The sequence below is a fragment of the Panthera leo genome, chromosome E1 (genome assembly GCF_018350215.1).
Source record: "Panthera leo isolate Ple1 chromosome E1, P.leo_Ple1_pat1.1, whole genome shotgun sequence".
Taxonomy (NCBI): domain Eukaryota; kingdom Metazoa; phylum Chordata; class Mammalia; order Carnivora; family Felidae; genus Panthera; species Panthera leo.
Genome location: NC_056692.1, coordinates 16,579,900 through 16,607,043, shown reverse-complemented (window position 1 = coordinate 16,607,043; position 27,144 = coordinate 16,579,900). Strand labels below are relative to the sequence as shown.

The following is a 27,144-nucleotide window of genomic DNA, read 5'->3' as shown; positions in this document are numbered from 1 at the left end:
CTTTCTGACTTAGTGGTCATAAAGAGGGTGTTTGGAGATGGTGAAGAAGGCCTGTTAAATAATAATCCCAAGTGGGAGTCCAAAGTAAATTATCTCTACCTAATTGCATAATTTTAAGAAATGCTACATCACCAACACTTGATGGTACTCATTCTGAAGGTTTTGATGCTGACACTTTTAATATTCACACATATGTAGGCAATACCAAGTATATTAAGAATACCTTTTGGTCAGTAGCAATTAGATGATGCCACTGATTACAAGGTGTATCCCAATTTCAGAGATGTAACAATGTGAAATAATGTACATCTTATATTCAGTGAAATTTGGTCGAAGAATAGTGGTTGTTGTCGGGTTGGTTTTCCAGATTTACAGTTTCAAATCAGAGCTTCAGCAGTCGCAGATAATGACAAGAGTGACCATGATAGGGTGACTAAGTAGAGAGGAAACGAAACCATCATTACTGGAGCTGAGGAAAACAAGGTCAGGTCAGGGTGTTGTATGGAGGATGGCATGATGTAGAGTAGAGAGGAAAACTGAAATCAAGATGTCAGAGATAGTAAGTAATAAAAGTTCACAAATCGAGAGAAGAAAAGGATAAAGGTAACAGTCATATGGCATGAAGTTCAAAGGAGTAGGGGTTTTACCCGTAGCGTATGACACAGTGTTTTCCTAATTTGAAGAATGTGAGCCATGAACAGCCTCAGAAGAAAGGGGATTATTAGGGAAAAGCTGGTTTCAATCAAGGAATTTAAAGTTCATCAAAGGGAATGAGGATGTGGGGATTGTTGGACTTCATGAGAAGGTTTTAATCAAGGTAAAAGACACAAGAAACAGTGTGGCCATAGTATGAGAGGGGATGATTATTAGAGCAGAGCTTCTTGAGTAGTGAACGTGGACTGATACGGGTAAAGCATTAAAGTTTGCGCATACCATTAAATGTTGTTGAAACCAAATCTTTAAGTGTCTGCAGAGCTGTTGAAGGATATACAACTTAACTGATCTTCTGATGTTGAAAGTTAGGTTGCATCAAGGTTTTCACAAGTGTGAGTAGATACCCCATTATATAATACAGTGAATATCCTAGCACCTAAATCTTTTTGTACATCTTTTGTTTTTTTTCTTTTTATCCATAGAATGAACTTCTGAAAATGGAATTACTGGGTCAAAAGAAATAGATATTTTTTCAGGCTTTTAATAGATTTTGCCAAATTGGGAACTATTTCACATTTTCACAATGTGGGAGTATATATTTGCTTTTGCCAACATTGGATGATAAAATGTTTAAAATCTCTTATTAATTTGATGATAAAAGTTAATGTTTTCATTTTTATCTCCTTAGTTATTGATAAGATTGAACTTTTTTCATATAGCTAATGGTCATTCATATTTTCTCTTTTATAAATTTTCTGTTGATAGCCATATCCATGTTTTCTGTCAGAGCTTATGTAATAAAAATTTTGTCTATTTTTTACATCTCTTAAATAGGCTTTTGTACTTACAAAAGAGTTATATGAATGTGGACAAATAAAGCTCATAATAGAGATTGCAGAGTTGTAGGCCCTTTATTAAATGATCTCAAGTTTAAAAAACAAATGGCTCACCTGGGTGGCTCAGTTGGTTAAGCATCTGACTTCTGCTCAGGGCATGATCTTGCAATTTGTGAGTTCGAGCCCCACAGTGGGCTCTGTGCTGACAGCCCAGAGCCTGGAGCCTGCTTGAGATTCTATGTCTCCCTCTATCTCTGCCTCTCCCCCACTCATGCTCTGTCTCTGTCTCTCACTAATAAATAAATGTTAAAAAAAGAAAACATAGTTTAAAAAATGAAGAACAGGAAGTTTTCATTTCTAAGTTTTCAGAGCACAATTTTCAATTGTAGCGATAAGCCACTTGAAGAAGGATTGATTCTTGGGGCACCTGGGTGGCTCAGTCAGTTGGGCATCCGACTTTGGCTCAGGTCACGATTGCGCAGTTCGAGAGTTCCAGCCCCACTTCGCACTCTGTGCTGACAGCTCAGAGCCTGGAGCCTGCTTCACATTCTGTGTCTCCCTCTCTCTCTGCTCCTCCCTGCTCACACGCTCTCTCTCAAAAATAAATGAAGATTTAAAAAAAATGTGTTTAAAAAGAAGGATTGATTCTTGAACTGTTTTTTCTTTAGCTGAGAACTATTTTGGATAAGTGGATAGGTAAACCTCTTATTTCATAAAGAAGTCCATATGTGATTTTTAAATTGTGATTTATTACTTATGGAAAAATAGATTGATTTCTCCCCCCAAAGAAGAAAAATTCAGAACACTTTTCTGAATTTTTAATTTTTAAAAATTTTGTGACTGAAGAAAGGTAATTCAGTAATATAAATTAATGGGTCCAGTATCTTATTTCTTTCTCAGTGTCATTAAACTATAGTATAAAGCTATTTCTCTTCTGGTAGTTCTCACAGCCCAGGAGACAAACCATCTAAACATGTGTAGTGATCTAAGAAAGGCACAGACATACGGTTTCTTTTGCATTTATCTGAACTGATTGTGAAGGTGTTTAAAACCATCTCCCTTTTGTATGGGGTGCCTGTGTGGCTCAGTTGGTTAAGCATCCAACTTCAGCTCAGGTCATGATCTCACAGTCCGTGAGTTTGAGCCTCGCATCAGGCTCTGTGCTGACAGCTTGGAGCCTAGAGCCTGTTTCAGATTCTGTGTCTCTCTCTCTGCCCCTTCCCTGATCACACACACACTCTCTCTCTCACTAAAAAATAAACATTAAAAAAAAAAACAAAAACCCATCTCCCTTCTAATTAGATCATATCTGTCTGCAGCTTACTGAGACAAACATTAGATTGATTAAATAATTTTTATTATCTACACAGAACAATGAAGTACTAAAGACTAAGAATATCCAGTTGCAGTGTTTTTCTTAATTCTTCAGTTTATGGTGCCTGTACTTGATAATCACATCTTTGTGTGTGTGTGTGTGTGTGTGTGTGTGTGGAAAGAATATATTGTTATATATTACTAGTATATATAAAATGGACCTGGCATTTTATCTCATTTGTCTTCATGTTCATTTCTTAATTTCTTACTTGGAATTAAAGTTAATAGGAACCTACCAACTCTTAGATTAGACATATAAAACTAAGGTGTTAACCAAATATGGCTCCTCTCTCACTTTCAGTGCTATATACCTAGTAGGCTCTCAAAACATGTTTGTCAAATTAAGTGAAACATTTGCAAGGAACTATTACTTCAGGTTTTCTGAAAAGTTATTTCTCTGAGATTTTTGGTATAAATCCTATTTTGAAAAATTGTGGTACAGTGGCAGTTTTTACACTTTTAGGACCAGTTGGAGTGTTTACATTTGAGCCAATTTATAACTTGAGTTATTTTTTCTTTAAGATAAAAGCCCTTACAGGCAGTAATTTTTATCTTCCTACATTTAAAACTAATGGTAATTGTGGTTTTATTAGGAGACACTATTAAGGAATACTCTCATTTTATAAACTAATTGGTGTTCAGACATAAAATTAGAATAATTGCCTGCCTGCTAATTTTGAAACTAATCAATCAGTGATTGTATTGTGTGGTTTGGTCACATTCAGCTTTAATCATTTTATTTAACAGCTATTTTTCCTTAGGCCAGTTGTAGGCTAGAATATTTTGAGGCAAGAACTAAAGTGTTTTGTGATATCTGTACTAAGCAATATATATTCCTTTAAAATAATGCTGAGTGAAAAAAGCCAGGTTCAAAATGATTCCATTTATTTAACATTCATGAAGTAACATATAGGGATAGGGAACAGCTTAGTGGTGCCAGGGATTAGGGGTGGGGAAAAGAGGTGAGTATGGCTGTATAGGGGTAGCACAAAAGGAATATTGTGGTGATGGTACAGTTAAATATCTTGGTTGTGGTGGTAGTCACATGAAGCTATACATTTCATAAAATAGCATAGAACTATACACGTACTGTCACGAATATATACACGTATAACTGGTAAAATATGAATAAGCTCTGTGGTTTGTACCAATGTCTGTTTCCTGGTATTGATATTGTACTATAGTTATTTAAGATGTTACTATTGGAGGAAGCTGGGCAAACGACCTTCCTGTACATTTTTTTGCAGCTACCTGTGAATTTACAATTAATGAAAAACAAAGTTTTAGAAAATATACTTCAATGAGAACTCCACCCTAAACCAGAGCAATTATTAAAGGCAGATATCCCAGATCAAGTCCCACTATCCAGTTATTACTATAGCAGCACAGTAGAGGACTCCCTCAAAGAAGGGTTCTTTCTGATCTACTCATGCTTGGAGAGGTATATTTTCATTTATAAGTAGTTCCTAATAAAGCCACTATCAGTTCTAAAAAAACCCATTCCTTAGCTATGCCATAGATCCCATGGCTAGCAATGGACTTGAATGTATACATCCTCCATTTTCCTGTTGATTGGTATACTGGATATAAAACCTTAAGGCATCTTAACACAAAACACATGTACAGCCTTTTAAATATTCTACAGAATAGATTTTTCTATTTTAGTAGATGTAAATTGAATCATACTATATGTATTTAGAGTTCTAATTAAATAACAATCTTGTGTTTTATTAAGCATAGCAATAAATATAAGATGAGACAGAGTTTACATGCTTTTCTGGTGAGCACATTGGTTTAACTGTAACTTTCCCATAACTTAATTTGTTTAAATATAAACATTTCTTCAGTCTCATGTTCTTAAACATGAGCATAGTAATAATAATGGTAATAATGATGGCTACCCCTTATTGAGTACTTCTTTGAGCCAGAAACTTGCTAAGCACTTTTTATATTTTATTTTCATTTAATTCTTGTGAGGATTAAAGGACCTTTGAGGTAGGTACTATTATATAGATGAGTAACATACCTGAAATAACACAGCTAGTAAGGGAAAGAACAGTTTGAACTCGGTCAGAGTCCCAAGCCTACACTTGTAACCATTATTCTGTACTTCCTTTTTATACCATACAATATAGGAACTCTGAAGTTAGAGGCTGATATTTTGGTGATTATTATATATCTAAGTTTTTTTAATTCACAAGGCATATACATGAAATCTATTACTGAGTTCATTAAGATGAAGCCTTCCTTGATTTATGCAGGAGGACTTGTTTTTGTCTTTTTAATCTTCTCTCACTTATCCTTCCTTTTTCTTTTCTTTTCTTTTTTTTAATTAAATAAGCTATATGCCCAGAGTGGGGCTTGAACTCACAATCCCAAGCTCAAGAGTTGAGTGCTTTACCAACTGAGCTAGCCAGGCGCTGCTCCTTTCTTTTTATAGAAACCATAGACAGTCCCTGACTTAGGATAGTTTGATGTAGGATTTTTCAGCTTTATAATGATACAGAAGTGATATGCATTCAATAGAAATTGTATGTCAAATTTTGATCTTATCCGGGGCTAATGATATGCAGTACTCTTGTCATGATGCTGGGCTCTGGCCATGAACCACAGCTCACAGTCAGCCATGTGATCACAAGAGTAAACAACCCATACACTTAAAATTATCCTGTACCCAAACAACCATTCTGTTACTGACTTTCAGTACAGTATTCAGTAAATTATGTGAGATATTCAGCACTTTTATAAAGTAGGCTTTGTGTTAGATCATTTTGCCCAACTGTAGGCTAATGTGAGTGTTCTGAACATGTTTAAGGTAGACTGGCCTAAGCCATGATGTTGGATAGGTCATGTGTATTAAATGCATTTCAACTTAAAATATTTTCAATTTATGATGGGATTATTAGGACATACCTTGTCATAAGTTGAGAAAGAGCCGTGAATTAAAAGTTGAGTCTTAACATTCATATTTTAATTCAAGGATATCTCTAAAGACTTAGAAAAACTTGACCTTTAAAATACAAAATGTTATTGATCCTGCTTTTAATTTGGCTGGTTTTTTATCTCCAGGATGGATCTAGACTTGAATTTCTTATGTTTGTTATACAGAAAATTTTAAATGATCATTAATACATTTATTGATTTTTTATATATTGATTTAAAATTGTTCAATACATTCACTGATTTTTATGTGAGGTCACAATTATAGAAACAACTAAAAGTTCTACTGCACTCTTTATTTTTAACTTTTTGTGTGTATGTGTTTAAACAAATTATTGGCTTTTTTTTTTTTAAGTAAACTGTACCCCCAACATGGGGCTCAAACTCATGACCCCAAGATCAAGAGTCATGTGCTTTACTCACTGAGCCAGTCAGAGGCCCTCAGTTGTTAACATTTTAGTTATTACCTTTAATAGTCACTGTCAGAGTTCGTTTAGTTAGAAAACTGAGAATCGGGCTCCTGGGTGGCTCAGTCACTTAAGCCTCCAACTCTTGATTTTGGCTCAAGTCATGATTTCATGGTTTGTGAGTGGTTTGTGTTCAGCAGTGCAGAGCCTGCTTGGGATTCTTTCTCCGCCTCTCTCTCTGCCCTTCCCCTCGTGTGCGCACGTGTGTTTGCTCTCTCTCAAAATAAATAAACTTAAAAAAAAAATTAAACTGAAAATCGAAGGAGCTTCAAAAGGAGGTACTGTTCCCTGACTTTCTCAGCTTAGGTTCAGAGCTGCCTCTTTATTCCACTGATGATGCTGTTGGAATTCCAGGGTTATAAGTCTGTGAATAGAATGTGTAAAATACTGTACTCCTTCCATTCTGTTAACACCCTTTAAGTAAGAACATCTGATGTTTTTCAAAAGTCAGACAGAAATCATCCTTCAGAACAGCTAGAAACATGGGAACAAAACCTCTTGTTATGTCTCAGAGTATATATACTTTACATTAGAAAGGCCCTTCCCAGTCTCCTTGTTCTATATTACATGAGTCTAAAAAGTACTGGCTCTGTGTTTTACTTTTCTAACTTAAGTAGTTTAGGTTGAAGCAACCACACTGAAAGCGACAGCAGATGAGTTGTGACCGGCTGGAGGAGAGATAAGAAAAAATAATATAATAAAAGCAATCAAAGAAGTTGATTGCATTTGGACACTTAATCTTCTAGTCAATTCTAAAGACATTACTAAGTCAATGATCAAGAAACATTTAATTTACACTTAGAAAGACTGAGACATTAAAAATAGATTGGAAAGAATTTATGAGTTATGCTTATTAGTAGTACATTTAACATTTTAATATTTAACATTGGTATTCTAATGAGTAAAAATGTGTTGTATCACATAACAAATTTGTATTAAATTAATAATACATGTAATACACAAGTAATCCACCTAGCATGGCACCTGGCTCGGTAAATGTTAGCTACTATTGTTTTTGTTATTGATATCTTTTTCTCTAGTTGTAGTCAATTCACTGTCACCTAAAATGTCCTTAGTTCTTTGCCTGTACAATTCTTTTAATAAGTGTGTGTTCTATTACTTGTATGGCATTTGTGTATTAACTTTATTTATCTCCATGGCTCTAGGGAACTAGAATTAGGTTTATTTATTTTGTTCTGTTTGTTGCCATGGTAAACAAAGGAGGCACCAACTGATACTACACAGCTGAAAGCAGCAAATGTCAATATGCTAGAGAAGTATAGTCCTGAGGCTGGGGGTTACACTTTTCATTAAGAGATAAACTCAATCAGTAGCCTTATTTTTTTTTTAATTTTTTTTTTTTTTACATTTATTTATTTTAGAGAGAGAGAGAGACAGAGCACGAGTGGGGGAGGGGCATAGAGAGAAGGAGACACAGAATCCAAAACAGGCTCCAGGCTCCAAGCTGTCAGCACAGAGCCCAATGTGGGGCTCGAACTCACGAACTCATGAGATCATGACCTGAGCCGAAGTTGGACACTTAACTGACTGAGCCACCCAGCCTTATTTTAATATAAAATTCACATACCATAAAACTCACACTTTTAAAGTGTACATTTCAAAGTTGGTTAGTATATTTACAAAGACTTATCCTTTTAAGAAAACATTTTTTAAGTATTTTAATTATATTTCCTTTCTTAGCTGTAAATGTTTGCTTTTGCCCATGTGATTACTAAATACCTCTTGCCTTCTCTTAAATTCTTTTTTGGTTCAGGTTTAATGTCCTATCTCTTTTAGGAAGGCTTTCTTGATTCTGTGCTCCCACAGGCTTTTTTTTAAGTCACTTTATAGCTTATCACATCTATGTTCTAATTATCTCTTTAGTCACTTTTTCTTCCCTTTCAAACCATTTATCTCTCAGAGATAGAGACTGTTCTTGTTTTCCTTGCTATCTGCAGAAGCTAGAACAGTGTCTGATATGTAGGCTTTTCAGTACATATTTATTGAATGATTATAGCCACAGATAGTTCTGGCAGCCCCTAAGCCTTAACATATGCCAGGAACTTGATACTATTATTCAATGGTGAATATTAAAAGAATGTGCTTTTTGTTGCTGGGAATCATACCACTTTCGTGTTGCAAGGGACCAGTGTTCCCCTACCCAATGCATGCACACTCACACACACACTCACATGTACAGGCAAAATAAATTGAAATCTGTTAGAGATTGAATGCCTTAGTGGTGAAGTTGGGAATAAAAAGCCATGTTACCTCATTTTTTCCTGTACCACTCTATTTTCTCTTACATGTTACAGCCTGTTCTCATAATTTATAATTCATTTGTTTCCTAAGGTTTAGGTAAAAGACCTTGAAAATGTTAATTTAGTTCATAATATTTTTTCATAATTTTTTCTGTTTTTAACTATAGGTAAGGAACTGGCTGCCAACCAGAATACTAGAAACGAAATTTTAAATTAGTTTTAAACAATGACAGTATTTTTTATGTTTTATAGACCTCCGTGAGTGAAAGCCTTCAGAGGGAAGCTGCTAAAAAGCAAGCAATGAAACAGGTAAGGTGACTGGGTGAATTAAATGTGTTTGGTGAAGTATTTCAGCTCATGTTTTTTTTTTAAGTATAAGTTCTGGTTATCTAGGTCTTGAGACTGAATATATATAAAGAAATAATTTTATGTAGGGGCACCTGAGTGGCTCAGTCGGTTAAGCATCCAACTTCAGCTCAGGTCATGGTCTCACATTCGTGAGTTTGAGCCCCACGTCAGGGTTCTGCACTGACAGCTCAGAGCCTGGAGCCTGCTTCGGATTGTGTCTCCCTCTCTCTGCCCCTCCTCTGCTCGTCGTGCTCTGTCTCTCTCTCTCTCTCTCTCAAAAATAAGTAAATGTTTAAAAAAATTTTTATCTTGACCCTTGTTTTCTGAAAATGTTTAGGATGTTTCTTGATTCATAATAGATTTCAGGTTTTTGTGATAAATTTTAAAGGCAAAGCACAGTGAAGAATTAGCTCTTCATTGCTGTGTTGTAAATTAAACCCATTTCTGCTTTCAGATGACTCAGTAGTCTTATAGTGGATTATGTGGTTTAATAATTCTTATTAATGAACTTACTTGCTTAAAAAAAGTCTTTTCACCCTGAAGTAATTTCATGAGTTTATAATCTGAAATTCTCTAAGAATGGGGAATATCTAGTAATTTTCGATAGACTTGCCTAGAGCCTTATATTTATATGGCATTCTATAGTATTTACAAGGACTTTTTTTTAATACATACATTATATTTTTAAAATTCTCGCAAACTTGCCTGTGGTCCTGATTAAGAAATCTGAAACTTCAGGTGCGCCAAGGTGGTTCAGTCAGTTAAGTGTCTGACTGATTTCAGCTCATGTCATGATCCCAGGGTTGTGGGATCAAGCCCTTCATTCGGCTCTGCACTGAGCATGGAGCCTGCTGCTTAAGATATTCTCCCTTTCTCTCTCTTCCTCTGCCTCTTTCCCCCATTCCTGTGCTCTCTCTCAAAAAGAAATTATTTTTATTCTACATGTGTAGTACATTGGGGGTTATATTATTGATTTATATATATATATATTTTTTTAATCCATTGTTATAGTTTAGTCATGGAGTATTCATTATAACGTACATGTGGAACTGTTAAATTGTAAGGAATAGGGTTCAATTTGCTCCATCCACTTGACAATTTCTCATATTTTGCAATGTCAGTAGTAACATTTGAATCAAAATTGAGTAAATCTCCTTGAATGACAAGTACTCATCTAAATGTATTTGTTCCAGGGGTGCCTGGGTGGCTCGGTTATTTAAACGTCCTACTTCAGCTCAGGTCGTGGTCTCTCAGTCTGTGAGTTCAAGCCCTGTGACAGGCTCTGTGCTGACAGCTCATAGCCTGGAGCCTGCTTCAGATTCTGTCTCTCTCTCTCTCTCTCTCTCTCTCTGCCCTCCGCCCCCGTACTCTGTCTCTCAAAAATGAATAAATGTTAAAAAAATTTTGTTTTAATGTATTTGTTCCATATCAATACAGGAGAAAACATAACACCCTCTAGTCAATATTTGTTGGTTATTTTAGCAGTTTCAACCTGCATACATCAAATATCAGCTCTTGTATGTATAATATTAGCAACCATTTTATACCATTGTTTATTATCCCTGTAAAATTTTTAGTAGTTCAGTACTAGTAAGTAAATCTTTTAGTGAATTAATAGCTATTTATATATGGTTATATAGGTGAGAAACTGTAACGGTTTTTTGTTTGTTTTTTTAGTGTTTATTTTTGAGAGAGAGAGTGCGAGTGGGAGAGGAACGGGGGTGGGTGGGGGGACACAGAATCTGAAGCAGGCTACAGGCTCTGAGCTGTTAGCACAGAGCCTGACGTGGGGCTTGAACTCACAACCTGTGAGATCATGACTGAACCAAAGTTGGATGCTCAACCAACTAAGATACCCAAGTGCCCCTCTGTGACAGTTCTTTAGCTATATCTTGTTGTAACAAAATTTATATATTTATCTTAAATTTTTATTTAAATTCCAGTTAATATAGTGTAAAGTTATTTTCAGGAGTAGACTTCAGTGACTCATCACTTACATATAACACCCAGTGCTCAAAATGATTAGCTCTTTCCTTAATACCCATCACCCAAGCCCATTCCCCCACCTATCATCCTCCATCAACCCTCAGTTCTGTATCATAGAGTCTGTTATGATATGTTTCCCTTTCTTTTGTTTTTCCCCCTTCCATGTGTTCATCTGTTTTTTGTTTTTGTTTTTTCTTAAATTCCACATATGAGTGAAATCATGGTACTCTGAGTGACTTATTTCGCTTAGGATAATACACTTTAGTTCCATCCACATCATTGCAAATGGCAAGATTTCATTCCTTTTGATGGCTGAGTAATACTCCATTGTATATGTATATACCACATGTTTATCCATTCATCAGTCGATAGACATTTGGGCTCTTTCCATAATTTGGCTGTTGATAATGCTATGGACATTGGGGTGCACGTACCCCTTCAAATCTGTAGTTTTGTATCCTTTGGGTAAATACCTAGTAGTACAATTGCTGGGTCACAGAGTAGTTCTATTTTTAACTTTTTAAGGAACCTCCATACTGTGTTCCAGAGTGGCTGCACCAGTTTGCATTCCTACCAGCAGTGCAAGATGAACCCTTACTCTGCATCCTCACCAACTCTTATTGTTTCCTGTGTTGTTAATTTTAGCCATTCTCATAGGTGTGAGGTGGTATCTCATTGTGGTTTTTGATTTGTATTTCTCTGATGATGAGTGATGTTGAGCATCTTTTCATGTGTCAACCATTTGGATATCTTTGGAAAAATGTCTATGTCGTGTCTTCTGCCCATTTCTTAAATGGATTATTTGTTTTTTAAGTGTTGAGTTTGATAAGTTCTTTATAGACTTTGAATACTAACCTTTTATTAGATATGTCTTCCATTCTTCAGGTTGCCTTTTAAGTTTTGTTGATTGTTTTCCTTCACTGTGCAGAAGCTTTTTATTTTGATGAAGTCTCAGTAGTTCATTTTTGATTTTGTTTCCCTTGCCTTTGGCAACTTCTAGTAAGAAGTTGCTCTGGCTGAGGTGAAAGAGGTTGCTGCCTGTGTTCTCCTGTAGGATTTTGATGGTTTCCTGTCTCACATTTAGGTCTTTCATCCATTTGAATTTATTTTTGTGTATGGTGTAAGAAGTGGTCCAGTTTCATTCTTCTGCCAGTCACCATCCAGTTTTCACAACACCATTTATTGAGGAGACCTTTTTCCATTGGATAGTCTTCCCTGCTTTATGAAAAAATTAGTTGACCATATAGTTGTGGATCCATTTCTGGGTCTTATTTTCATTGATCTATGTGTTTGTTTTTGTGTTTGTGTTGTGTGTACTGCCTTGATGACTATAGCTTTGTAATGTAGCTTGAAGTCCAGAATTACGATACCTCCAGCTTTGCTTTTCTTTTTCAGGATTGCTTTGGCTATTCAGGGTCTTTTGTGGTTCCATACAAATTTTAGGATTGTTTGTTCTAGCTCTGTGAAAAATGCTGGTAGTATTTTGATAGGGATTGTATTAAATGTGTAGATTGCATTGGGTAGTATAGACATTTTAACAGTGTTTGTTTTTTCAGTCCATGAGCATGGAATGTTTTTCCATTTCTTTGTGTCATCTTCAATTTCTTTTACAAGTGTTCTATGGTTCCAGAGTAGAGATCTTTTACTTCTCTGGTTAGGTGTATTCCAAAATATTCCTTATTGGTTTTGGTGCAATTATAGAAGGGACCAATTCCTTGATATCTCTTTATGCTGCTTCATTATTGGTATATAGAAATGCAACTGAATTCTGTTCATTGATTTTATATCCTGCAACGTTGCTGAATTCACATATTAGTTCTAGCAATTTTTTTGTTGGAGTCTTTCAGGTTTTCTACATAGAGTATCATGTCATCTGCGAATAGTGAAACTTTGACTTCTTCCTTGCCTGTTTGGATGCCTTTTATTTCTTTTTGTTGTCTGGTTGCCAAGGCTAAGACTTCCAGTACTCTTAAATAGTAATGGTGAGAGTGGACATCCCTGTCTTGTTCTGATCATAGGGGAAAAGCTCTCAGTTTTTCCCCATTGAAGATGGGGTAACTGTGGGTCTTTTGTATATGGCTTTTATGATGTTTGCATATGTTCCATCTATGCCTACTTTCTTGAGGGTTTTTATCAAGAATGAGTGCTTTTTCTGCATCTATTGACAGGATCATATAGTTCCTATCCTTTTATTAATGTATCACATTGATTTGCAAATACTGATGGATTCGATTTGCTAGTATCTTATTAAGAACTTTTACATCCATGTTCATCAGAAATATTGGCCTGTAATTCGTCTTTGTAGTGGGGTCTTTGTCTGATTTTGGAGTCAAGGTAATGCTGGCCTTGTAGAATGAGTTTGGAAGTTTCTTTTCATTGTTACATTTTTGGAACAGTTTGAGAAGAATAGGTATTAACTCTTTAAATGTTTGCTAGAATTCCCCTGGAAAGCCATCTGGCCCTGGACTTTAGTTGGGAGATTTCTGATTACTGATTCCACTTCTTTGCTAGTTATGGGTCTATTCAAATTTTCTATTTCTTATTTCAATTCTGGTAGTTTATATGTTTCTAGGAGCTTCTCCAGTTCTCCAGATTGCCCAGTTTGTTGACATATTTTTCATGGTATATTCTTAAAATCTATGGTATTTCTGTGGAGTTGGTTGTGATCTCTCCCTCTTTCATTTGTGATTTTATCTATATGGTTCCTTTCTCTTTTCTTTTTATTAAGTCTGGCTAGAGGTTTATCAATTTTATTCTCCAAAGAACCAGTTCTTAGCTTTGTTGATCTGTTCTCCTGTTTTATTTTTGTTTCATTTATTTCTGCTCTAATCTTTATTATTTCCCTTCTTCTGCTGGCTTTAGGCTTTATTTGCTGTTCCTTTTCTAGTTCCTTTAGGTGTGAAGTTAGGTTATGTATTTAAGACTTTTCTTGCTTCTTGAGATAGGCCTGTGTTGCAATATACTTCCCTCTTAGGATTGCCTTTGTTGTATTCCAAAGGTTTTGGACTATCATGTTTTCATTTTCATTTGCTTGCATGTACTTTTTAATTTCTTCTTTAATTTCCTGGTTAACCCATTCATTCTTTTTTTTTTTAAATTTTTTAAATGTTTGTTTATTTTTGAGAGAGAGAGAGACAGAGCATGAGTGGGGGAGGGGCAGAGAGAGAGGGAGACACAGAATCCGAAGCAGGCTCCAGGCTCTGAGCTATCTGCACAGAGCCTGATATGGGGCTCGAACTCATGAGCTATGAGATCATGACCTGAGCTGAAGTCAGACACTCAACAGACTGAGCCATCCAGACCCCCCACCATCTGCTCCTCCTCCCCCCCGCCCGCATTCATTCATTAGTAGAATGTTCTTTAACCTCCATGTATTTGTGGTTTTTCCAGATTTTTCTTGTGGTTGACTTCAAGTTTCATAGTGTTGTGGTCTGAAAATATACATGGTATGATCTCAATCTTTTTGTGCTTGTTTAGGCCTGATTCATGACCCAGTATGTGATGTTCTGTGTTCTTTTCTAGTCTTTATTGCTTTTTCCCCCCTCAAGGAGTCCCAACCTTTAATATTTTCTTGCAGGGCTGTTTTTGTGGTCATGGACTCCATGAGTTTTTGTTTGTCTGGGAACCTGTTTATGTCTCATTCTATTCTGAATGGCACCCTCCTTGGATAAAGTATTCTTGGCTACATATTTTTCCCATTCAGCACATTAAATATATCATGCCACTGCCTTCTGGCCTACCGAGCTTCTGTGGACAGATCTGCTATGAAACTTATCTGTCTTCCCTCATAGGTTAAGAACTTTTTTGCCCTTGTTGCTTTTAGGATTCTTCACTTGTCTGTGTATTTTGTGAATTTGACTATGATATGCCTTAGTGATGGTTGGCTTTTGTTGAATTTAATGGGAGTTCTTTTTGCTTTTTGAATTTCTATGTCTGTTTCCTTTGCCAGGTTAGGGAAATTTTCAGCTCTAATTTGCTCAAATAAACCTGCCCCTTTTTCTCTTTCTTTATCTTCTGGGACTCCTATGATAGGAATCTTATTAAGCTTTAAGGAGTCCTTGAGTTCCCTAAGTCAACATTTGTGATCCAATACCTTTCTTTCCCTCTTCAGCTTCATTATATTCCATAATTTTATCTTTTATGTCACTGATTCGTTCCTCTGCTTCATCCATCCTCATTGTCATGGCATCCATTCAGGTTTGCATCTTGGTTATAGCATTTTTAATTTCAGCCTCACCAGTTTTTAGTTCTTTTGTCTCTGCAGTAAGGGATTCTCTAGTGTCTTCTATGCTTTTTCAAGCCCAGCTAGTATCCTTATAATTATTGTTTTAAATTCTAGTTCAGACATCTTACTTGTATCTGTATTGATTGAATCCCTGGCTGTTATTTCTTCCTGTTCCTTCTTTTGGGGTGAATTCCTCTGTGTTGTCATATTGTCAAGGACAAAAAAAAGAAAAAAAGAAGCTGGATCGTAGATATGTTTTGATCTCTCTCTGCATTCAGGACTCCCTCCCCATCACAGCACCCACAGCTCTTCTGTCCCCCAAATCAACTCTCCGCAGCTCCTAACTTCAACATTGTGGCAATTTTTTCATGTCTAGTGCATTTTTTCTTAGTCCTCAGATTCATCTCTTGGGTGTTCAAAATGATTTGATATTTATCTAGCTGTGTTCAGGGATGAGGCAAGCCTAGTAGAAGAGAAGTCTCTAGTAGTAGGAGTAGTAGAAGTCTCTTCTCCTTCACATTTCCTTTAACGTTTGTCATCTGTTTGTTCCTTGTCCAACTGGAATTCTGCATAACGATAAATTTGTTAAGCACTTTTTAATGTGCCAGACATTATGGCAACCACTTCTTGAGAATTCTCTTTAATTCTTAAAATAATCCTATGAGATAAATGCTCTTATAATCTCCATTTTGTAGTTGATGGACATGAAGGCAAAAAGATATATGTGACTTTTATGAGGTCTCATAGTTAGTTCAAACCCAGGCATTGAAATTGCAGAGCCCATGCTTTTAGCCACTATGTTTACTGCCACCCTGGGGAATGGGCACAGAATTATGTATTTAGTAATATTAAGGTAATATCTTAGTTTCATAGTGGAAATGTAACTCAGCATCCTCAAGATGGTTTAATGCACACATAAAAGACTGTTTTTTAAACATAAATGCTGAGGTGCTTTGAGTTAGAATTTTAGAGTTCAACTTCTTCACCATATCAATGAGAGAATTAGTTCCAGAGAATGTGATGACTTCTCCAACATAATGTAGGCGTCTAGTGTTCTGGTGTTCTTTAAAATTTTGAGGGGGGCACCTGGGTGGCTCAGTCGGTTAAGCATCCGACTTTGGCTTAGGTCATGATCTCATGGTTCATGGGTTCGAGCCCCGCATCGGGCTCTGTGCTGACAGCTCAGAGCCTGGAGCCTGCTTCAGATTCTGTGTCTCCTTCTCTCTCTGCTCCTCCCCTGCTCATGGTCTGTCTCTCTCTCTCTCCTTCAAAAATAAATTAAAATATTAAAAAAATTTTTTTTTCACGTTCATTTATTTATTTTGAAAGAGAGAGTGTGTAAGCAGTGTAGGGGCAGAGAGAGAGGGAGAAAGAGAATCCCAAGCAGGCTCAGCACTGTTGGCACAGAGCCTATTGCAGGGCTCTATCCCATGAACCGTGAGATCATGACCTGAGCCAACATCAAAAGACAGATGCTTAACCAACTGAGTCCGGTGCCCCTTGTGTTCTTTTGACATTTTTGTGTTATCTTTTCTTACTTAAAGCATAAATCTCAAATCTACTTTCATTTTTAACCCTAGCTGTCCAGAACCACTTTTTTCTTTTTTTTTTTAATTTTTTTAATGTCTCTTTGTGAGAAAGAGCTCTTGTGTTCTGCTTTAATACAAAACTTTTATTGTAAAGAATACTAACTTAATTATATTTACTAAATCTAAGGTAAAATGCTCTTAGAAATGGGATATTTTATTTATTTATTTATTTTTAAATGTTTATTTATTTTGAGAGAGAGCACGTGCTCAAGCAGGGGAAGGACTGAGAGAGAGAGAGAATCCCAACTAGGCTCTGCACTGTCATTACAGAGCCTGACATGGGGCTTAAACTCAAACTGTGAGATCGTGACCTGAGCCACCAGAAATGGCATATTTTTAATAGCTCGACAACATTTTTTTCTTTTTCTTTCTGCTCTTTTATCTGAACCTCAGGTGCACAGAACTGATGATAGCAACATTATTTTACTCCCTATTTCATTGAAAAAGCTATTAAATGTTATCATTAAATGCAATATTTGATAGGTATCTGTTGTCAAGCCAAAACCTCTTGGTTTGAGGTTTGTTTGTTGTTTGTTTTTAAAAGTCCTATATGAATGAATTATATAAAATAGATAATACAACAACTTGGAAGGTAGATACAATTATTATCCTCAATTTTTTTGATGAAAACTGAGGCACAAAAAGATTACACATCCTTTCCCAGAGTAGCTAAGTATAGAGCCTGGGATTCAAACCCAAGCAGCCTGGCTTCAGACTGATGTTTATATTTTCAGTCTAAAATGTGATTGATAGAATTTTTATGATCTATATATGATTCATGATCCTCTCTGAGAAAAATTACTTAAGGCTTTCTTTGGTATGTATTAACTGGCTCATTTTTTAAATGTGTTTGTTTGTTTTAGACCAAACTAGAAATCCAGAAGGCCCTTGCAGAAGATTCCACTGTATATGAATATGACAGTATTTATGATGAAATGCAGAAAAAAAGGGAGGAAAATAATCCCAAATTGCTTTTGGGAAAAGACCGAAAGGTTTGTAGCTGAAAAGTATAAATTTCTTTGACCTTGACTTGTATTATATATATTAATCTTATTTTAGCATGAGGATGATCTGAGAAAAAGCTTTTAGGTATTTGAAATGTGAAGAAGAGCCCCTAGTTGCAGATAATATAGGTTTGATTTAGAACCCAGGAAACCCTACTAAAAGTATCCTAACAGGAGTGAATAAATTCTCTAACAATAAAAACAACAAGTTGTGTTTTTTGCTTTAAAACCTTCACACATTTTGGAAATTTTTTTCTTAGAAAGTCTCTGTACTAGTAACTCCTGTTCCTGTTCATATTTTTGTGTTTTATCATTCACTCATTTTTTTTATTGCATTCTAGCTGGTAACAGAATCATCTGCACATGTGATCATATTTTTAGTTTGAAAAAAATACTTGAGAGTGGGAGCTTGAAATACATTCACATTTTGTATCACTTTTTGTCTTTCATAAGCACAAACAGACATCTTTGCATCTTATAGTATGTGCAGGTAGGGTGGTAGTATAAAATTAAAGCTATTCTTTTAAATAAGCATATTTCACCTAATGGAAAAAGTAGTAGGAACCTTCTGAATCACTTACTTGAAGTATTGAGACAATACCTGTGAAAAGGGTGAAAACACAGTGGAAAAATTAATTTGAAATTAAAAAAAAAGTAAAATAGCAGTTTGAATAATTTGTTTTACACTTAAATTTTTATTGTAAAGAATTTTAGTTTCACTCTTGCTAGTAAATTTATATTGAATTTTGAGAGGATGACAGTCCCGCCTATTTGGACTAGCCATTTTTATCTTAATAAATTCATGATAAAAACAATATTCTTAATTTTTATTTTTGATTCTTCCCTAAATAATCTTATTTTTCCTCCTAGCCCAAGTATATTCACAACTTACTAAAAGCAGTTGAGATCAGAAAAAAGGAACAGGAAAAGAGAATGGAAAAGAAAATACAGAGAGAACGAGAGATGGAGAAGGGAGAGTTTGATGATAAGGAGGCATTTGTGACATCTGCTTATAAGAAAAAACTGCAAGAGAGAGCTGAAGAGGAAGAAAGAGAAAAAAGGGCTGCTGCACTTGAAGGTGAAATAGAAGAGGGAAAAGGGTAGAAGGAAACCGAAGCAGCAAATTGGTTTAGCCATTTGCTCTGTCCGTGAACTTCTAGGTTATAATGTGGTGGTCCTAATTTACGTATATAGATTTAAGGTATAAGATATGATGTTTTGTAGTATTATAAAACGTTGAAGAGATTATGAGTAAAAACACAGTTTTACTCTCAGTAACTTATTTCTACTGGACTTTTCATATATCTCATTTTGTTGTTTAAAACTATGACCATTACGAGTCATTGCCATAGAAAAATTCTAAATGTAAGAACTTTTATTACAAATCATAACACCATAATCTTGGTCAGAAGCAATATAAACTGAGATTTAAATCCTAGTTATATTTTCTGGCTTTAGAAAACTAGAGTAATACCACTCAAGGAACATTAACTGTGTGGGCATTTAGAAAAAGCATAACATTAATTCAAAAAAGAAAAAGATGTGCAGGAGCCAAAGAATGTCTTAGTGCTTTACTTCAGTACTTTCTACTCATGGTCATTTCTCAAGGTCTAAGTAAAATGTATACATATAAATAGCTTAATTGACAAATGCTCATCAACTTTAAATAGAAGAAAATCAAGTCTAATGTTCTAAGGATGTATTAAGTGTTCATCTAGAGTATCAGTTGGCAGATTTTCTGTGAAGGACCAGATAAGTAAATATTTTAGGTTTTGTGTACCATATGATCTCTGTTGGAGCTCCTCAGTTCTGCCTTTTAATGCAAAAGCAGCCTTAAACAATAAACAAATGAACAAGGCTACATTCCAATAAAAATATATTTACGAAAACAGTAGGCCACATTTGGTCTACAGGCTATAGTTTGCCAACTCTGGATCTACAGTTTATATACTGTATGTTACATACTCTACACCTGTAAAACAGAACTGTGTTGTGCCTTGTTGAATATATTCCTCTCATGTTTGCTTTCCCTCTCAGCCCGTTTGGATGTAACCAAGCAGAAAGATCTCAGTGGATTTTATAGACACCTATTAAATCAAGCAGTTGGTGAAGAGGAAGTACCTACATGCAGCTTTCGTGAAGCCAGGTGAGACATGGCATATGGAATATTTAGAAGAAAAATTCTGTTCATGATCTGTGGTTGTAGGATTATTTTAACCCTCTGAAAGATAGAAGATTACAGCATTGCATGTTGTGTTGTCAGCCAAACCTGACCTGATTGAATTGCAAAGGATTTACACTTTCTTAATTAAAAACTTACAGATTTAGTTCAAGATTATTTCTATTCTTCAGGATTCCTACATGTATGTTCATAAGAAGTAGTTTATTTTCATAAATAGGACATGGCCTCCAGAAAATGTAAGATTCACATATTTAGGGCTAGAAATGCACTCTCTAATATGTAGCTAGTAGTCACATATGGCTATTTAAATAAAATCTAGGGGCGCTTTGGTGGCTCAGTCAGTTAGTGTCTGACCTTGGCTCGCGTTCATGAGTTTGAGCCTTACATGTGTCTCACTGCTATCAGCTTTCAGCGTGGAGCCTGCTTCAGATCCTCTGTCCTCTTTGGCCCTTCCCCGCTTGCACTCTCACTCTTAAAAAAAGAAATAAAACATTAAAAATATATGTATTATAAATAAAAAATAAAATTTTGGTTATAATAGCCACATTTCAAATACAGTTGCCACATATGGCTAGTGGCTACCACAGATGGCACAAATATGGACATTACTATTTCTGTACATATTTCCATTAGCACCGGTATAAAAAGAAAGTATTGGAGGGTTTTTAAAATAAAATTATAAAGTATTGTAGGAATGGTTAAACGACTCTCATAAGTATATAGCTGAAGGTAAAAGGGAGAATTTGTCCTAAGCTTGTATCTGAGTAAATGGTTTTTGGAACAGAGACATTCAGATTAGAGGATCTGTGTCTGTGTTGCTGGGAAAAGGAGAGAGGCAGGAGAATGGAAGTAAAGGGAAGAGAAGGAATTAGATTTATACTTCCACCCCTACCTCCTTTGCTGCCAACTGCTAGGTTTGATTACAAAATTGATGAAAATTATGAGTCTAAGAAAGTATATTTGAAGAGAGATTTTGAATGGAGAATTAGAATTTCTGTTAGAGTTTCATCTGGAACAGTTGTGAGGCCAGCCATGAAACTCCATAATGTCATTTAATATTGTACTTTTCTCAGAGTCTAATAATAGAATTCCTAACTGTTAATCCTTTAGAAGATAGTTCTGTGCCAATTCCCAAAGAACCACTGTTGTTTTATTAGTATAATTATTAAGTGATTAGTAAGAATGAATGTGTGAGTAATGTAGACAAATTAACCGCATTTATCAGCTGGGAAAATGTAGGTGATCTGAACAATTTTTAGTGTTATTGATTGTAATCGAGCAGATTCATATATTCCCATTTTGTTGTGATAGGTGCCAAGGGAGGGGTGCTCATGCCTTTTTAATCATAAGACAAATTATTTAGTGATACTTAAGAATTAGATTTTGCCAGCATTTTGCTATAAAAAAAATTATCTTCATCTATTCCCAGGACTATTATTAAATTTTTTAAAAAGAGAAAAATCCAACAAAGAGCTGTAACTTGAACTTCATATTATGAAAATAGTACTTAGATACAGAATATATCTTACTTTTGCCAATTATTGGCATGCTTAACAAAAACAAAAACCTTGTACAGACTCCTGTCTGAAGGTTCTAACGGTCCAATACAGCAATCTAATTTTCTCTATTTCACTTCTACCTTTTTCTGAAAATATCCTGAATGGTTAGAAAATACTAGTTTACAATATTCATAAGGTAAATAGCACTTTTTCACATTTAGTAGTTAAATTTAAGTATTGAGAAAAATTATATGAACATTTCATGTGCTTACTACAATTGATAATGTGGCATTTTTTAAATGTTACTTTTTTTAAGGTCTGGAATAAAGGAAGAGAAATCAAGGGGTTATTCTGATGAAGTAAGTTCAGAGAACAGAATACCACATGAGAAATGCATTCTCCAAACTGTTGTGCAAGTAGAGGAAAACCCAGATGCAGATAGCGACTTTGATGCTAATAGCAGTGAGGATGATGAAATGGAAGAAAATAAAAAAGCAAACGCAAGAAGGGAGAGGGTCACAGAGACCTCCAAGAGTGACTCTAAACATCAGAGGAATCAAATCCACTCACGGTCTTCTAGTGAAGAAAGAGAGCATGGTACCAAATGCCACACAAAAAGGTCCAAGTCAAGAGTTCATGAGAAAAGGGAAGATCAGCACCAAGAGAGACAATCCAGGGATCATGAGAACTATTACAATGACCGTGATTACCGAAAAGAAAAGAAGGATTCCCATAGGCACCGAGAAGCCAGCCATAGAGATTCCCACTGGAAGAGGCATGAACAAGAAGATAAACTGAGGGGAAGAGACCAAAGAGAAAGAAATGACAGAGATTGGAAAAGGGAGAAAGACAGGGAGAAATATTCCCCAAGAGAACAAGAAAGAGAGAGACAACGAAATAATCATGATCGATACAGTGAGAAAGGAGGAGAGAAGGAAGAGAAAAGCAAAGAAGAGCATGTGAAAGCAAGGAAAGAAAGATATGAAAACAGTGATAAGTACAGACATAGAGAACAACGAGAAATAAGTATTCAGTCTTCAGAAAGAAACCGAGAGAAAAAAGAAAGCAGCCCAAATTCTAGGGGAAAGGATAGGTTTCTTGACCAGGAAAAATCCAATAAAATGAGAAACATGGACAAAGAAAGAAACCCAGAGAAACCCTCTAGTTCTGAAACATCAGTAGGAGCAAAACATAGACTCACAGAGGAATACCAAGAGATGGGCAAAGAACAAGAGGGGCCACATGAGGTGGGGAACAAGTTTGCAAAGCGAAATAATGAAGAAACTGTAATGTCGGCTAGAGATAGGTACCTGGCCAGGCAGATGGCACGGGTTAATGCAAAGACATATATTGAGAAAGAAGATGATTGATAACTGCCCCAGTAGAAAGACCTGTGGAGGCACAGAAAATGAAAACTCCTGAAATATGCTGTGTGAAAGCATAAACGAGTGTGTTAACAGTGGTTGGGAGGGTATTTTTTAATATATTTTCAAAATTCATTATTGGCTTAAGTAAAAATAAGTCCTTTTGTCTTGAATGTTTAAATTGATATGTATTTTATTATCATTACCACATTCTTGGTTGGTGGTAAATCCCTGTACAGGTTCTTAATGAGGAAAATTGTCTGCACTCTAACCATTAAAAAATAACTCCTCAAACAACTCTCCTAATAATGTTGGCTTTGTTGCAGGAGCTGTTAGTTTTATAAATAGTGTATTCTAGATAAAAAATATGTGGATTTGTGGATTTGAGTAACAGAATATTGCTATACTTTGTTTTGATATTTATGTTAATATATAAAATATAGATCATACATTGTCTGACTTTCTAGCTCACAGAATATTTGGCTTAAATGCAAATAAAAATAGTGATACGTTTGTACATTTAATTCAGTCTCATATTTTAAAAGTAATGTCATTTATGCCACGATTCCTTTTTTTTTTTAATTTTTTTTTTTTTAATGTTTATTTATTTTTTTGGAGAGAGACAGAGACAGAGTGCGAGCTGGGGAGGAGCAGAGAGAGAGGGAGACACAGAATCTGAAGCAGCCTCCAGGCTCTGAGTGGTCAGCACAGAGCCAGACATGGGACTCAAACCCACAAACCCATGACCTGAGCCAAAGTTGTACACTTCACTGACTTAGCCACCCAAGTGCCCCACCTCTTTGTTTTCTTATTTAAAAATCACTTTAATTCTGAAACCTTAGCAAGGTAGTAAATTGGTTATTTCAGTCAGTTTTAGCTGAGGTGAAAAGATGGAGACATTTAGCCTAAATGAGGTTAAAGATCCAGGTAGCCTATGTATGACCCTGACTTCTTTTATATATTCCAATAAAGAAACAGCATTTGAAATTAAATAATTCATTCATGGGTAAAAAATGAATGACATGGAGAAAGTAGTTCTAACAGAAAGTAGTTTATATCTTCATCATGAAGTTACATTGTCTTATTTTCAGAAGGATAAACTTAGTTTAATAATATTGACTTTTAGGGGCGCCTGGGTGGCTCAGCCAGTTAAGCGTCTGGAACTCTGGGGTGCCTGGGTGGCTCATTTGGTTAAGCATCTAACTTCGGCTCAGGTCATGATCACAGTTCGTGTGTTCAAGCCTTGCGTCAGGCCATGTGCAGACAGCTCAGAGCCTGGAGCCTGCTTCAGATTCTGTATCTCCCTCTCTCTCTGCCCCTCCCCTGATCATGATCTGTCTGTCTGTCTCTCTGTCTCTCTCTCTCTCAAAAATAAATAAACATTTAAAAAAAATTTTAAAAAAAGCGTCTGACTCAACTTCGGCTTGGGTCATGATCTCACAGTTCGTGAGTTTGAGGCCCGCATCAGGCTCTGTGCTGGCAGCATGGAGCCTGCTTGAGATTCTGTCTCCCTCTCTCTCTGCCTCTCCCCAGCTTGCTCTCTATCTCCCTCTCGAATTAAATAAAAATAAACTTAATAATATTGACTTTCAGAAAAGACATTATATATTTAGGATCAAATTTAGTATTCATAAGTAATTTTTATTATACCTTTAAAGCCAGAAAGGGAAAGTAAGAAATCTAGTGCCATTGTCTCTTGATGGACACATTAAATGTCAGTTGCATCCTAATACTTTAACATAGATCAGTGACAGTGACAAACACTTAAGAGTACTGGCTACATGTACACAGAGGGAGTCGTGTAATGTAACTGAAAAAGTTCAGGTGAGATGATGGAAGACCATGAGTGGTAGATCTTCCCCTTCAGTTGGGAATGTGGTTTCTTTGCTGGAGTTACTAGTGCCATATAGTGGAAAGATTTATTTGACCATAGTATGCAAGATACAGTCAAGGAGGGAGAGACTGGAGTCAGATTTGATAAGAAATTTGATTTCCCTCCCCCAGTAGTTCAGAAATTTTCACAAAGCAGCTTGGATGCTTTGGATAGGAAAAACAATTAACAAAGTTTCGACATAACTCAGGAACAAACTACAAATTAAGGTGTTTTTTTTTTTCTTTTCTATCTCCTCCAAATATATAGATGCTTTTGCCTCTCTTGCATTCATTTTACCCTTTTCTAGGACCAGTGCCTTGGTTTTCTTTCAGGAAAAGTACCCCTTCACTACTTAGTCCATTGGTTCAAATGGGGTTGAATAGGCTCCAGGAAAGGTTTGCGACTTAACCTAGGTCAATTCTGACACTGTCAGACTTAAAGAGATAAAAGTTTTCCGCTACCATTGCTGACTTCGAAGATGAGGTAAGTCCAGAGTTGCATGGGAAAATGACTGCCTCAGTGCCTGACAGAATAAAGCTCACACAAAGAGCAGAAATGAGGGGAGGGAGGGACAAACACCTGATGATTGCTTTTGTCTCTCTGGCTCTCCATATATTTTTTAGATATTTAAACCATTACTTTTCCTGTCTTTTACTTAAGACAGTTTCAATTGGATTTCTGCCACTATAGCCAGAAAAGCCCTATTTGATAGAAGGTTCTACCTATGATGTCTATGCCAGAAGTTACTGGAACATTTTTAATAAACTTTAAAAAATTATAGCATAATAAGCATTTTTAAATAGTGCATATATCTTGAGTATGTAGTTTAGTGGATTTACCCAGAGTGAACACATCCAGTGTGAAAACATTACCTGACCCACAAGAAGTTCTCTTCACACCCCTTCCTGACCTCCTTACTACCCCTTCCCCCTTTGACTTTCAACTCCACAAATTGGGTTTTTTATTTTCTAGATTTTATAGTATTTATTCATTCTATTGAATGAATAGACATTATTTCCTGAATGGGATTATTACAAATAATACTTCCATGAGCATTCTGGTACTTGTCTTCCAGTGTGTGCATATATGTTTTGGCGGGGGGGGGGGGGGGGGGGATATTCCTAGGGATGGAATTGCTGATCCATAGGTTATACATGTGTTCAGCTTTAATAGATACTGTCAATCAGTTATCCAAAACTACTCTAGCAATTTGTGAGGGTTCCAGTTGCTCCATCTTCTTGCTTAAGCTTGGTAATTGTTTCTCTTTCGTCTTTTGAGTTTAGTCATTCTGTTGGGTATGATGATCTCTCATGGTTTCGTGGTTCCCTACAGGCTGTCATATAGTTACTAGCATTAGAATATTTCCCTTTTGAAGAATATGTTTCTTTTGCCTATCTTAGAGGAGCTGGGGATGGGGGGTGGGGGATATTATCTGCCTTGTTTTCATGACCTAAATGATTCTTTATATATTCTGGGTAGGAGTTGTCTTTTGTCTTTGTAAGCAACCTCTCTTCCTCAATGGCTTGCCTTTTCCCTCTCACTCATAATGGTATCTTTTAATGAACTGAGGTCTTGCATTGTTATAAAGTTAAACAATCAAAAGTTAAAATTTAAAGTTCACTTCCTCACTTGCACTAGACATTTTTGAAGTGCTCAACAGCCGCATGTATCTAGCAGCTACCATATAGGAAAGTGCAGATTTATAGAACACTTCCGTTGCAGAAAGTTCTGGACAACACTCTTCTAGAAGCATTATTGTTTACTTTTCACAATTAGATTTACCATGCATCTGGAATGAATTTTTATATGTAGTATAATATGGAGATGAAGATTTATTGTTTCCCATCTGGGCATCAAATAGGACTCATCAGTGAATGAAAACTTTGTTCAAAGTAAAACCATAATGAATACCATTGAGCATCCACCAGGAATGGCAAAAATGTTTAGACACACTACCGAGTGTTGGTGAGGATGTGGAGCCAAGGTAAGTCATATATACTACCAGTGGCAGATGACTGGTACAACAATTTAGTTTTACCTAGGAATATTGATGCTGCACCTTATCTATAACTTGTGTTCTTCCACAGATGAACCAGGAATTTTCATAATAGTGTTTTTCATCAAGCTGGAAACAGCCTCAAATGTCTATCAGTAGTAAGTGAATCTGGTATGTATATATACACAATACAGTGAAAACACTAGAGCTATAGGATGAATATAGTGTGAATATATACAATTATGATGAATTTCAGAGTATTGTAAGTAACAAAAAGTAATTATCATAGTTTAAAAAAAAAAAAAAAAGCAAAATAGCGGCTCCTGGGTGGCTCAGTTGGTTAAGTCTTAGATTTCAGCTCAGGTCATAATCTCACAGTTTGTGAGTTTGAGCACCATTTCAGGCTCTGCTGACAGTGCGGAGCCTGCTTCAGATCCTCTGTGTCCCTCTGTCTCTCTGTCCCTCCCCAGCTTGCATGCACGTGTTCTTTCTCTCTCTCTTTCAAAAATAAACGTTTAAAAAAATTAAAAAACAAAACAAGCAAGG

At 35.9% G+C, this 27,144-nt stretch overlaps 1 protein-coding gene across 1 annotated transcript in view; it reads left to right on the top strand.

The window, feature by feature from the left end:
- Positions 1 to 23,253, top strand: part of NSRP1 (nuclear speckle splicing regulatory protein 1) — a 60,484-nt gene extending 37,231 nt beyond the window's left edge. Inside the window, exons 3-7 of the mRNA XM_042915397.1 lie at positions 8,785 to 8,841; positions 17,544 to 17,672; positions 18,555 to 18,762; positions 19,722 to 19,830; positions 21,682 to 23,253. Of these exons, the coding sequence (XP_042771331.1) occupies positions 8,785 to 8,841; positions 17,544 to 17,672; positions 18,555 to 18,762; positions 19,722 to 19,830; positions 21,682 to 22,735 (1,557 nt within the window). The 3' untranslated portion in view covers positions 22,736 to 23,253. The remainder of the gene's footprint in view (positions 1 to 8,784; positions 8,842 to 17,543; positions 17,673 to 18,554; positions 18,763 to 19,721; positions 19,831 to 21,681) is intronic.
- The last annotated feature ends 3,891 nt before the right edge of the window (positions 23,254 to 27,144 follow it).